General features: G+C 32.6%; 1 protein-coding gene across 7 annotated transcripts in view; it reads right to left on the bottom strand.

Annotated features, from left to right (window-relative positions):
• LOC148615598 (uncharacterized) overlaps positions 1-12,307 on the bottom strand; it is a 78,349-nt gene extending 66,042 nt beyond the window's left edge. For 6 of the 7 annotated variants that reach the window (XM_088581986.1, XM_088581992.1, XM_088581988.1 and 3 more), the window contains exons 1-16: positions 12,208-12,307; positions 10,434-10,539; positions 9,440-9,609; positions 8,966-9,153; positions 8,564-8,689; positions 8,168-8,389; positions 7,805-7,953; positions 7,377-7,488; positions 6,974-7,095; positions 6,516-6,707; positions 5,883-6,114; positions 4,491-4,610; positions 4,093-4,260; positions 1,660-1,842; positions 1,104-1,394; positions 21-256 (exon numbers count right to left, since the gene is read on the bottom strand). In XM_088581986.1, the coding sequence (XP_088438112.1) occupies positions 21-256; positions 1,104-1,394; positions 1,660-1,842; positions 4,093-4,260; positions 4,491-4,610; positions 5,883-6,114; positions 6,516-6,707; positions 6,974-7,095; positions 7,377-7,488; positions 7,805-7,953; positions 8,168-8,389; positions 8,564-8,689; positions 8,966-9,153; positions 9,440-9,609; positions 10,434-10,531 (2,609 nt within the window). In that variant the 5' untranslated portion in view covers positions 10,532-10,539; positions 12,208-12,307. The remainder of the gene's footprint in view (positions 1-20; positions 257-1,103; positions 1,395-1,659; positions 1,843-4,092; positions 4,261-4,490; positions 4,611-5,882; positions 6,115-6,515; positions 6,708-6,973; positions 7,096-7,376; positions 7,489-7,804; positions 7,954-8,167; positions 8,390-8,563; positions 8,690-8,965; positions 9,154-9,439; positions 9,610-10,433; positions 10,540-12,207) is intronic. The other variant, XM_088581987.1, reaches the window with a different exon arrangement.
• Between the last annotated feature and the right edge of the window lies 1 nt (position 12,308).

The raw sequence follows: 12,308 nt of genomic DNA, 5'->3' as shown, positions 1-12,308 counted from the left end.
ACTCTCTCCATGCAGCTTACTTTTGCATTGTCAATAACTCCTCCATGGAATATGAGGAATCTTTCTGCCTGCCTGTAAACACATCTAACATCCCAGTAGACCATGATATAGTTATCTCTGCTATCTCATGACAATTAGTCTGCACTATATCTAAGTTCTGGAACACATCTAGACACACCATGGCCATGGCCTGTTCTATAAAATCTCCAGACTCCTTCATCTTCCATGTGTATTGTTGTAAACCAGACTCAAACAGCTGTTAATAAAATACAAATATAGATATTTAACAGAATAACGTCTCCCAGACTTCAGTGTACCCGTTTACACTAAAGCTCCCAGCCTTCAGTGTACCAGTTTACACTAAAGCTCCCAGCCGTCTGTGTAACTGTTTAAACTAAAGCTCCCAGTCTTCAGCGTACCCATTTACACTAAAGCTCCCAGCCTTCAGTATTCCCGTTTACCCTAAAGTTCCCAGCCTTCAGTGTATCCTTTTACACTAAAGCTCCCAGCCTTCAGTGTATCCTTTTACACTAAAGCTCCCAGCCTTCAGTGTACCCTTTTACACTAAAGCTACCAGCTTTCAGTGTACCAGTTTATACCAGTTCCCAGTCTTCAGTGTACCCGTTTACACTAAAGCTCCCAGCCTTCAGTGTACCCGTTCACACTAAAGCTCCCAGCCTTCAGTGTACCCATTTACACTAAAGCTCCTAGCATTCAGTGTCCCTGTTTACACTACAGCTCCCATCCTTAAGTGTACCAGTTTATACTAGTTCCCAGCCTTCAGTGTACCCGTTTACACTAAAGCTCCCAGACTTCAGTGTACCCGTTTACAGTAAAGCTCCCAGCCTTCAGTGTACCTGTTTACACTTAAGTTCCCAGCCTTCTGTGTACCCATTTACACTAAAACTCCCAGACTTCAGTGTACCCGTTTACAGTAAAGCTCCCAGCCTTAAGTGTACCCGTTTACACTGAAGTTCCCAGCCTTCAGTGTACCAGTTTATACTAGTTCCCAGCCTTTAGTGTATCTGTTTATTAGCCAGATAGACATTAAACTTAACCCAAACATTGTACACACACAGTCATCTGAATTTTTTTGAACTTACAGTATCTATCTTCAGAAGCTTTCTTTCAAACAATGGTTTTTCAAACTCTGTAATAGTCCTCATAATAGTATTATATTTTGATACTATTGTCTCTAGTCTTGTTGATGTCACTCTGAGTTCAAAAGAATCTGTATTTCTTAGTAATTCCTTTGCTGATGCTGGCAATTGGATGTTGAATGGGTCTTGGTTTAGATAGTGGATTTCCCGTAAAATTGTGGGTAATTTAGAATCCAAATTGACTTGAACAACTTGTGGTCTGACTTCTACTTCTTCATCATATTCCTCAGCAATCTATTGAGAAGAAAATTGGACAGATCTCAAAGTAACACAAAAACCTTCTAAACACATAATCTTAATTAAACCATGGAAATTATCAATATAAAAAAAAAATTGGTAATTTTATGCAACATGGTTAAAGACCAATACCTTGAAATTAACTTCAAAGCTTTAGACCTTATAAAGCAACAGACAGTCTTTTTTTTGGTAAATCTTGTTTCATCTGTTCAATGATGTGGTAATACATGTTTGTAAGAAATAAACAGTTATGTAAAACTACCAGTAGAGGTTGTTTCAGCTTCATAGTAAGTTCAGCTGTAATATTACTCTGCCATTCTGTGACAACTTGAGAGTGATAGTTCTCTAACTGTTTCATACAGGCATTGTAGGTATGTCTCATCTGCCAGCCACTTTCTCCTTCCATTGAATGGGGACTCACTTTCCTTATCTTGTCCATTGGTCTCTGTAAAGTACATTTATATTTACAAAATAGTCACAGCTAAATGACACATAAATACCTTTTATGGAAATGACATTTAAACTTTCTAACTTTGTTAATAGGTGATATCCAGAAAATATAATTAAAAATAAATTCAAGTAGAAAAACTAATTACAAAAGGGTCATCATAACAACTAAGTACCTTTATATATTTTTTTCAAGAACAGCAAACATCCCGAAATCAGAAGTTATAAAGTTATAAGTGACGTCTTCACCAACCAAGGTCAGGCACAGGGGCCTTATAGTTGTAAAAAAATAGCTTTTCTTTTTTCAATTCTTACTAAACTTCAAATAATTCAAATCTTTGCATAAAAACTAGTAATAAGCCTTTTCCTCTACATCACCATGCACTATTCCATATTTTCCCATTGAAGTATTATATGTATTAGTTCATACTACATCAATCTGAAACATTCCATAAACTTCCCTAAACTTAATCTATATCTACAAAATCTTTTGAAAGAAATAATGCATACTTTTTCCACTTTTTCCATTGTACCCTAAATTAAAAACATAAGGTGTGATGTAACACAAGAGCAAAAACAAAATACAAAAAAAAAAAAATAGATACAACAAATGTAACATTGAAACTGAAACCATTTCTAAGGACCCACTGTAGCCTAAAAAAAGTGAATTATGAACATTTCAGAGGATATGAATTATACAAAATGTTTAAGCTGATCTACCCAAATGCCAAATAGCAAATGCTTTCACAAAAACTCAACTAAGTTACAGCCAGGACACAAATATCTGCTGCAAAATCATTCAAGTTCAAGATCATTGTCATCAATAATGGTACATGATACATTGCCTTGAGCTACTCTCATGCTCAATATCAAAAGTCAACACCAAATAAAAAAAAAGTAGCAGCCCAGACACAAATCTGTATTGCAAAATCATTAATTTGACTTTGAGGTCAAAGTTCATCAACAATGGTATGTGACACACAGGGGTTGAAAATTTTTTTGGGAAGACTCGAGCCCTGGACTTTTTCATCTTTTGTACACTAACCCGAAAAATGTTGTGTCAAGTCCTAATTGATATAAATGCAATTTTGTTATCTGATATTCTTATGTATAATTCTATGTTTGCAGGGAAGAAGACACAGTGTCAATTGATTCCGTCTCCATATCTGATGCCTTGTCATCAGCTTTCCGTTTCTGCGTTTTTTTTAACTGTGAAATTATAATTGAGCAACGATATTTTCCTCAAAAGTTTATCAACGAAATTTGATCTTTATCATTCCAGCGCTTGATTAATAAAATTTGTAGTATGTCAATAAATGCGTCTGATCAAGCACAGGTGTGATTCAGACTTGAGAATGACTAATCAATAGGGTATGTAAGTCTAGTCATGTGACCCCGTGATTTCATGAGAATGGGTCCTAGTCTACCATTCAAAAGCATAGAGATTTGTCATTTAGAGAGCGTTGAGTTCAGTGTTAAGGGCAAAAATCTTTCTGTCTAAAAAATACTGATAAAAATGACAAATAACTATTTCTACCTGATAAATGTAGTAAGAAAAAAACATAACCTAGAAGATTTTGCATCGTTATACTGCGTTTCGAGTACCCGGAAGTAAACAATAAAATACAGATCCGTCTTCAGTTTTCAATACGTTCTACATTGGAAATTCCGGTAAAGAAAATGAAACTACGAGACTTACATACCCTATAGATCGATCTAGTAAATACCCATTCTAAAAATAAAGTTATAACTATTTATAGGTCAGGAAATAGATCGAGAAACATGGTCCAAATGATGACAACAAAATCTTTCAAAAATTAGTTTTTTAGATTTGCCATGCCCGGCGGACTTATTTCACTGAAAACAAAAAGTCCAAGGTACAATTTTTTTAGTCCCGGGCGTTGGGCTTTAGGAATTTTCAACCTTGACACATTGTCTTGAGCTGATCTACCCTCAGGCTAAATATCAAAAGCACACAACATATGACATCCCAGATGTGATTTGTTACAGATGGACAGAATGATTACTAGAGGGCGTCCATCACAAAGTGGCGGGACCAAAATGTGTTCAATTGAAACTTCAAATCTGAGGCTTATTTCCAATTCCTCCATCAATGTTTACTTCCAGATTGATTAAAATGTTAAAATACAATTTCTGCTGTTCTGTCAAACCTTAAAATCCATTCCTCACATTATAGGAATAACCACAGGTTCATACATTGCAGTCCTGTTCTAGAAATATAACTTACTTGAATTCTATCAATTAGTGCTGTTACCCATATAACTTTACTGACTATCAGTGGCATGTTACTGTGTTGGGGTGGGTTGTGTTGATTTGCCTCAAATATTGTCTGGACATTTTGTAATTCTTCAGTGAATTGTGTTACAATCATTTCATCTTTGTCTTTTAGATGTGCCTGGTATACAAAGTATTGCTAATCAAATAAATTTCAATTACTAAACTACATATTTATGATCCACAATTTAAAAACTGTCAATAATGACTTCCATTTTAATATAGACATAAAAATAGAGAGGTTATATTAACTTGAAATTCTATGTCATGTTTTTAAAAGAGATGTATAATTTTTTTTCTTTTAGAAAATAATGCATAACATTTCAACTACAACTTCTCTTTTATAATTACCTGAACTAGTTCTCTTCCACTGATGCCTTCAAACACTTCCAACAATCTGAGCTGTGCCTCAACTGTAGGACATTGATTGAAAGATACCCTCAATATCTGTGCCAACTTTCCTTCTAATGTCTACAATTACAGAGCTTAATTACCTTAATAACCATAAATTTGACAGAATTATTTATAGACAGTGATTTTCATTACTGAAAATTGACCACAGTATACATGGTGTTTTCTCCAACAAAAAAAAAAAAACAACAGAAACAGCAGTTCACCCTAAATTTCTTAATTTCTACATGTCCAACAAACATTCTTATCAAAACCTACAGGAAGAAAATTGGTTCATGTAACAACCTCATTGTGAGTGAGCTTACCTACCACACAGCTCCCTCAAATTACAAAAAAAAGTGAGGTCACCTTTTAAGGCTAATTATAGTGATTCACAACTACCGTATTCTTCCATGTACACCGCACACTTTTTTCCAACTTTTTCTTTGTTCTAGGAGTGAGGTGCATGGTTTACACCAAAACAATGAGTTTCTAGATTTTTTTCTGGAGACATAGTTTTCAGAATCAGAACCGAAGTCGTCAACAAAACACAACATTGAGCCATTACATATTTTTGATAACAGTTTTATGTAAAATAAACAAATAAAGTTTTACTGCTATTTAAAAGTTGTTTTATTCATCAATGCCTTTTTTTTTTCATTTCATAGTTTGTACAAAAATCTACAACTGGCTTCTTAATTTTCTTCATATGTGTGCAATGGAACATCAAATTTACAATAATGGGACTGCAAACCTGTCCTAACAAAAGATCAATTTAAAAGGTGAAAACAATTGTTACTAATGCTTTAATCTGCTTGATGAACTGTTTCCGGATGTCAAATAACAATACACAAACTTGACAAATTAAAACAACTTTTTTATACACAGTCGGACTTGACACCATTGTTTTCGTGAAATACCTGATTTTCATACGAACAGGAAATATAAACATTTTGGCGGACTCGTTGAATTGATCCAATACATCACTGTATGTTAATCAATAAATGGCTTGCAAATGCAGGGAAACATAAAAAAAAATGCTTTTATTTAAAAGATTAAAGATGAACGGATATGCATTTCAGGGAATTTACCGGAATCCTTTAATCTCAATGTGGTCTTCTGCTGGTGATTTTTCCTTGCTTCGAAGTACACGTTTTACACAGACAATTACTTTTTCAGTCGATCTCCCTTGCCAAGAAGGGGGTGTGCAGTATAAACGAGTGCACATATTACACAGAAGAATACGGTAATACAATTTTAAACAAAATAAAATTGAATCAATAATTTTCTTAAAAACTGACAAAATCATTATCATATAATTGAACTATGCTTAAGTTGTTTTTTAATGCATACCTTAACAACAGTTCTGAATTTAAAGAAAGCCCTTTCAAAGTTCTGAGATCCATCAATGCTGAGAACATTCTCTACTACAGAGAAGAATTCTTTCATCACTGAGTTATATTTCTGGTGGATTTCCTTTACTAATGCATCTAAACTCATGTTCCCAGCACCTCCTATTTCAGCAGCATCAGCCAAGAGTCGGAAGTGGCGGGTTGTCTCTACTAACTCTAACACATCATTACATCTGCAAGTATAGAGGATAATTTTAAAACAAACCTTTTTTCATGTATATTTAAATTTTTCAATAGTAACATGAATTAGATATAAACTGTAAATTGTTTTCTATGACATCCTGATGTCCATGAATAATTCAACAAATTCATTTTTTTAACCAGACTTGCATCATAGACGATTGCATTTTTATAATATCAAAATAAATTTCATATGATAAAATTCAAATCTTCAAGAATCGTGTAAAAATCTTTCCCCTACTACACTGTATATGGATCAATGATTGTTAAAGCTTTCTTTATTTCAACTATATAAATTTTTGATAATTTTTTCTCAACTGAAAAAAAAAATATGAGGGTTGTTCAAACAGGTTTCACATTTTTATCTTTTAAACAAATTTTGCATCTTCCTTACCTTTCCATAAAACTGTTTAACAGATCAAAACATGGAGCATTCCTTGGAGGCCATGGGCTGTCAGTCCAGAGCTCATCATCATTCAGTGTTGACGTACTTCCTGTATCTCCAGTCCTCAGACCATACCTTGGTGTATAGGCATGGGGACCATACATCTTTGTCAGGAATAATGTTCCTTGGGGTTTGGAGGCTCTGTATTAAAAATCAAATATTTCTGCTATTAATGCACTCCAAAATAAAATGACTGGGTACATAAATGTGGCATTGTAAAGTTTCCAAATAGCACCTGTATAGACATAAAGTCAATAGCAAGATTTTAGACAAAAACTAGCAAAGGAAAAAACAAACAGATGACCATTAGACCTGCAATAAATTTCAGTCACATAAATTGATAGATTTCTAGAGTTATCCCCCATTAAAGAAATTTAAAATACATGTCAATGAGGCATGGTACTTACAGTCTTTCTGCATTTTCCACAATGTTCTGATGGTTTTGTTCATCAGCTTTATCTTTAAAATCTAAATATGTTCCACGGAAAGCTGCACAAACCCTCAATGCTTCCTTTAACTTGGAATATGACTGAAAGAAGTATATAAAGTTCCTATTATAAATGCCAATCTTTTCAGATTGAAACTGAACAATGGAACAACTGGTTTTATGTTAAATCATTATAGATTGTCAGAAATTTTCATGATCTATTTAAAATATCAACCTATAGGCCTTTTCTACTTAAATGAAAATAAGTGTGCCTGAAAGGAAACACATTGTTAAGTAAGATAACTGGTAGCCAAAGTTAAGATGCTTTCATTATCATCATGAAACATAAGAAGAAGTTTTTTTTAAGACACAAAACTATATACCTCTAATGGTTCTCTGAGTATATTTTCTCCAACCATAGATATGGCTCTATGAACAACTTCATTAGACAACAATCTTAACAAGTTGTGGAATTTATCCATCTGGTGGTAATACCTATAATATTTATTATTTTATACAAGATAAGCTTGAAAGGAATTTTACACAAATACACTCCAAAACTAAAGTTAAACAATTAAGTATATGACTATAGTTTATCATGATTTATCAATCCTCATTAACACATTAAACATCATAAAAATGTTAAAATCTGTTATTTATATTTTGCTTCAGAGATACTTCATGTAGCATGTCTTAATTCAATTTTTGAAATTATTTCCCTAATCACCGAGAAAATAGCCAAACAGGGCTATTAAAAAAAAACTGTAAATATTTAGGTAACAAATGCATTAATTAAAATGCTATTACTTACACCGAGTGTTGCCAGACGAGGAAGAGAACTTGCATCATAGGTTTGAAAAGATCCAACATGTGTTTAGGATCCATTGTGTCATGTAGGTCTTCAAACAACCATCTCATAGTAGCTAAGAATCTCAGTGTTCTGTTGGTTTCTGTAACAGCCTGTAATAACAAACATTTATTGAATGTCATGAAACAAAAAATATATAATACTTCATTTTACAGTTGAAATTCAAATGAAATATTGAACACTTATTGAGAATAAAATTCATTATAACATACACCTCCTACATAACATCATTTTTCTCAAATATTTTTCTTCTCAGATATTTAAAGATGATAAAACCAGAAAAGTAGCTTTCTTCAATAAAAATACCTTGTTTACATCTTTTCTGACATGATTGAATGAACTAGAGTATTGGCTTTGTGCTGAATCTAAATTCTGTAAAATATCTTTGGCTACAGGTGATTCTAATTGCTTCAGTATAGAATGTAATCTTCCAAGTTGTCGTTCCCACATCTTAATTTCATCTAAAGGACCTGGTTCTGGTCCATAATGGTTGAACAAGTCCCCAATAGGATCATGTCGTAAAACTCCCTAAAACACCCAAAAGGGTAAAATAAATTAAATTTGATAAGTAAAATAAGTAAAAACATAGCATAGACATTAAGACCATCACCTTAAAAAACTGTAAGCAAAAAAAGAATGCCCACATTGAATCATTTGAGTAGAATAGTTGTAATTAAACATTTATATTACATTTAAACGAACCTTGATTTGTTTGATCCATGCCAGTACTGTTGTCTCTAAGACATGTAACACTGCACCTCTCCTGTTAACAGCCGCTGCTGCTTCAGCTAATACTTCTATTGAAGGTAAACTCAGGATAATTCTTCCCTGAAATCAAACATATTTAAAAATGTTTAAATATTGGTTTTAATAAGATTTTGAATCTTGTCCATATTAGTGAACTCTAGACCCTCTTTTCACCAAAAATACACATGTACACACCTGATTAACAAAGAGGATATTGTTACTTTATTGCCAGGGAAGCAATGAAAAAAACTTGGCAGGAATGTACTTGGATACTTTGATTCATAAAGACCAGTAAAAATAAAAGTTATAAACAAAACATGAAATAAACAAAACAAAACATAACAGATATAGCTTTACCTCTGCATGACCTTGGGACACCTCTACAACTGACATCAAGCGATGCAATACATCCATCACTTTGTCTCCCCCAGAACTGGCAAGATTTTGTTGATTTGTACATAACAAAGGGAGATAAACCTCTCTAATAATCAGTTCTAAATGTTCTAGAGGAATGTTGGTACAATCCAGGTAAAATACCTCCTTTCCTGTATGTACAAAAAAAGGTTCTGTTACACTTTGGACTCCTTGATCAAAACAGTATACTGTCATTCTTAGTTTATTTTTCATAACTTCAATGTTATTGGTTGACTGGTAAGAGATAACAGAAATTGGTCAAACATCAAATATTAGGTCCATACAGCCAATTGTGTGAAACCTAATGATGGTTGGAATTAGATTTTTTTGTAAAATGTAACATCAAGGTGTGTTTTTTGGTTCATGCTTTAAAGGCTATAATGACATGACTTATTGTAATTAGTGATTCTTTCTTACCAATGTTTTCTTTTGTCAGTTTTGTCCCAGCATTACATTTCAGAAAAAAGATAGATTTATACTTGAGTTCATGAGGAGGTATCAAAGAAGCAATGATCTGTTTTGGAGGTCTGTTGAAAACATATAAGCAGCGGACATCTTCATTGTTGATAAATTCATAAAAAGCTAGTCTAAAAATGAAAAAAGAAAAAAGAAAAAATAATACAATTCTGTGTTGGTAATTAAATTCAACATTTGTTTTTTTTTGTTGTTGCAAGATTTGAAATTAATATCAATAAATACATGTAACATAAATCAAGAGACCTAAGTCTATTAACTGATGATACTTTTTACTTTGTAGAAAATTTCAAAAATATCAAATTTTATTCATAATAAGGCTTTGGACTGTTCTAAGATTCTGATACATATAGAATAAATAACCATTTATTTTTAAAAGTGACTTTATCACAGTTTAAGTCAGGTGAGCCCAACAAAATCCTGTATCACTTTCAATAACTATTAAAAATCAAAATTAGATTTATTCCATGTATCAGATAATTTCATGCATTTTGTTTCAAAATGTTACTAAAAACATGTAATACCTTAGAAAGAAAAACTAAACATTTACTGTATTTCATAGGAGGATACAATTTCAAATCTATCAATGGAAAGTGTTATTGTTCTGCAAGCAAAGTCAAACTTATCACTATGTGATTGGCATCTCAGTGCAGGACTTAGTGCATGTCTAGCCCAGTAATTTTCTGGATCAGGACAATTTGCTAATGGAAACATTAATAACAAGTGAAGTACAAAGGAATTTTGTACAAATAACTGATAAATATGTTATTTATCACTAATAATTTCTTCACAGCTATAACTTAAATAAAATCATATCGGCAGTTACTAGACAATTTACCAAATTAGCTTCTAACTTCTATTATTGTATGTAAATAATTTGAGTTGTAATATACATGTATCAAACTTTCATAAAATAGTTATGAAAAACCATCTTTACCTGTTTTCATCATTTTGGAACATATTCTTGAGATCCTCATTTCTAGGGCGAAGGGAGGAGTTAATTCTCCCTTCCAACCATTTCAGCCGTTCATCCATCTTATTGTCTATAGAGAATAAATTGAAAACTGAGATTTTTAGTTACATACAAATACATAATATTGTTTTAGTTTTTTCCTACATATTTATAATTAGTTTAATTCCTTTCCATTTTTGAAAAAAAAAACTTCAAATTCAATAACATTATTGAACACAGTAATTGTTTATGAATTTGGTGACTGTATGGTTAACAAATTTGACAACTTTTCATTCTGTAATTACTTAAAATTAATGGAATTGAATATCTGTCTATGGGATAAAATTTGTTAGTCTTTATAACAAGAAACTGTAAAACTCTTTAAGGATAGTATAGTAGAGATAGTAGATATTGTAATGGTGGTGTATCCTCTTAGTTTAAATTCAATTATAATACCTATTTATAAATTATGTCACAGTAAGTCTCACTGTATCACAGAAGCTAACAGATTTTCCAAATTTCAGGAATAACAGGCCTCTAGAAACGGATTTCTACTTTCTCTGATGTTAGTACATATACATCTAATCTTTCATTGCAATAATTTGTTTTCTAATGCAGCATTTTAAACAATTGTTCCACATTGCTTGCCAAAAGGTAAGGTAAATTAACATGCTTTAAGAATGCTCTCTTGTATCACTATATAAAAAAAGAAAACTTGTCTTCAAAAGCTGCTCAGGCATTAAACCCCAATAATCAATCAATCAATCTTAAAAAGTTTCTGCCAAAACTCTTGCAATTTAGGAATTTATATGAAAACACTTCAGTACCTTTACAGTAGTTCATGAGAACTTTTTAATCCCAACTTCATCTGCATTCAATTTGACAGCAATTGTTCTATCATGACCATAGAAAATTTAGAAAATTGCTGAAAATCACAGGCAAATTTTGATTCTTCCCTGTAATTTCCTGTCCTTAGTTAAACCAGAAAGAAGTGTGGGTTAAAAGTTTGAACACAACAAATATTGCATGAAAATGTTTATCTCTCCATGTTCCTGTTTTAGTAATACCTTGGTACAGTGGGATCAGCAGGATAGTAAAAAAAGAAATACAAAAACTTTATAGGAATCAATGAAAAGCAGTGTCCCCAATATTCCAGGGAAAAATAAGACAAGTCCAGAAAGAAGCAAAAAAAGTAACCATCCTTCCAGGGAAAATTTAACAGTTTCTAACAAATTTACTCATTCCATCAGAGTCAGAGAGTAGAAAAAGATACAGCAACCATACAACTTTAAACGCATTCAGACCTTCAAAGACTACTACAAATACTCATTCTTTCCCCACACAATTACACAAGGAAATAAACTACAATGCAGTACACTTCTGCCAATACAGAAGAGGGGTTCAAGGCACTGGTCACAGAACCAGCCCTTATCCCTGTCTTCTATCCATAACCTACTCCAAATACATGTAGTTATCAATATACCAATTTTTGAAATCTATACATGTTTGATTTCTATCATCAACTTGTTTAAATTTATCATCATCATGATTTTGTAAATTCATATAAGACGCTCGGTGTATGACATTCGACCGCGAAGGAACGCTAGAAAACTGAGAGAAGAATAAAAGCAGGTGCTGTACCATCCTTTCAACAGTTCAATACAAGAAATAGTTATTTTGTAACAGACAACAATGTTACTATATGTCATTTACCTAACCTCAAAGGAAACGTATATTTAATAATGCTCTTTTTAATTACCAACTTTTAAGGTTGCGACGTCATGGGCACTAAAACAAGCGTCTATGTAGTTTCCTTCCAAGTGCGTTCATACACGTCGGCCATATTGTTTGTGTTGCTAG

Source organism: Perna viridis, chromosome 5 (genome assembly GCF_037379345.1).
Source record: "Perna viridis isolate PV_CMFRI_1.1 ecotype Kerala chromosome 5, ASM3737934v1, whole genome shotgun sequence".
NCBI classification, from domain to species: Eukaryota; Metazoa; Mollusca; class Bivalvia; order Mytilida; family Mytilidae; genus Perna; species Perna viridis.
Note: the sequence above shows the minus strand (reverse complement) of the source record. Positions and strands in the feature narration are given on the sequence as shown.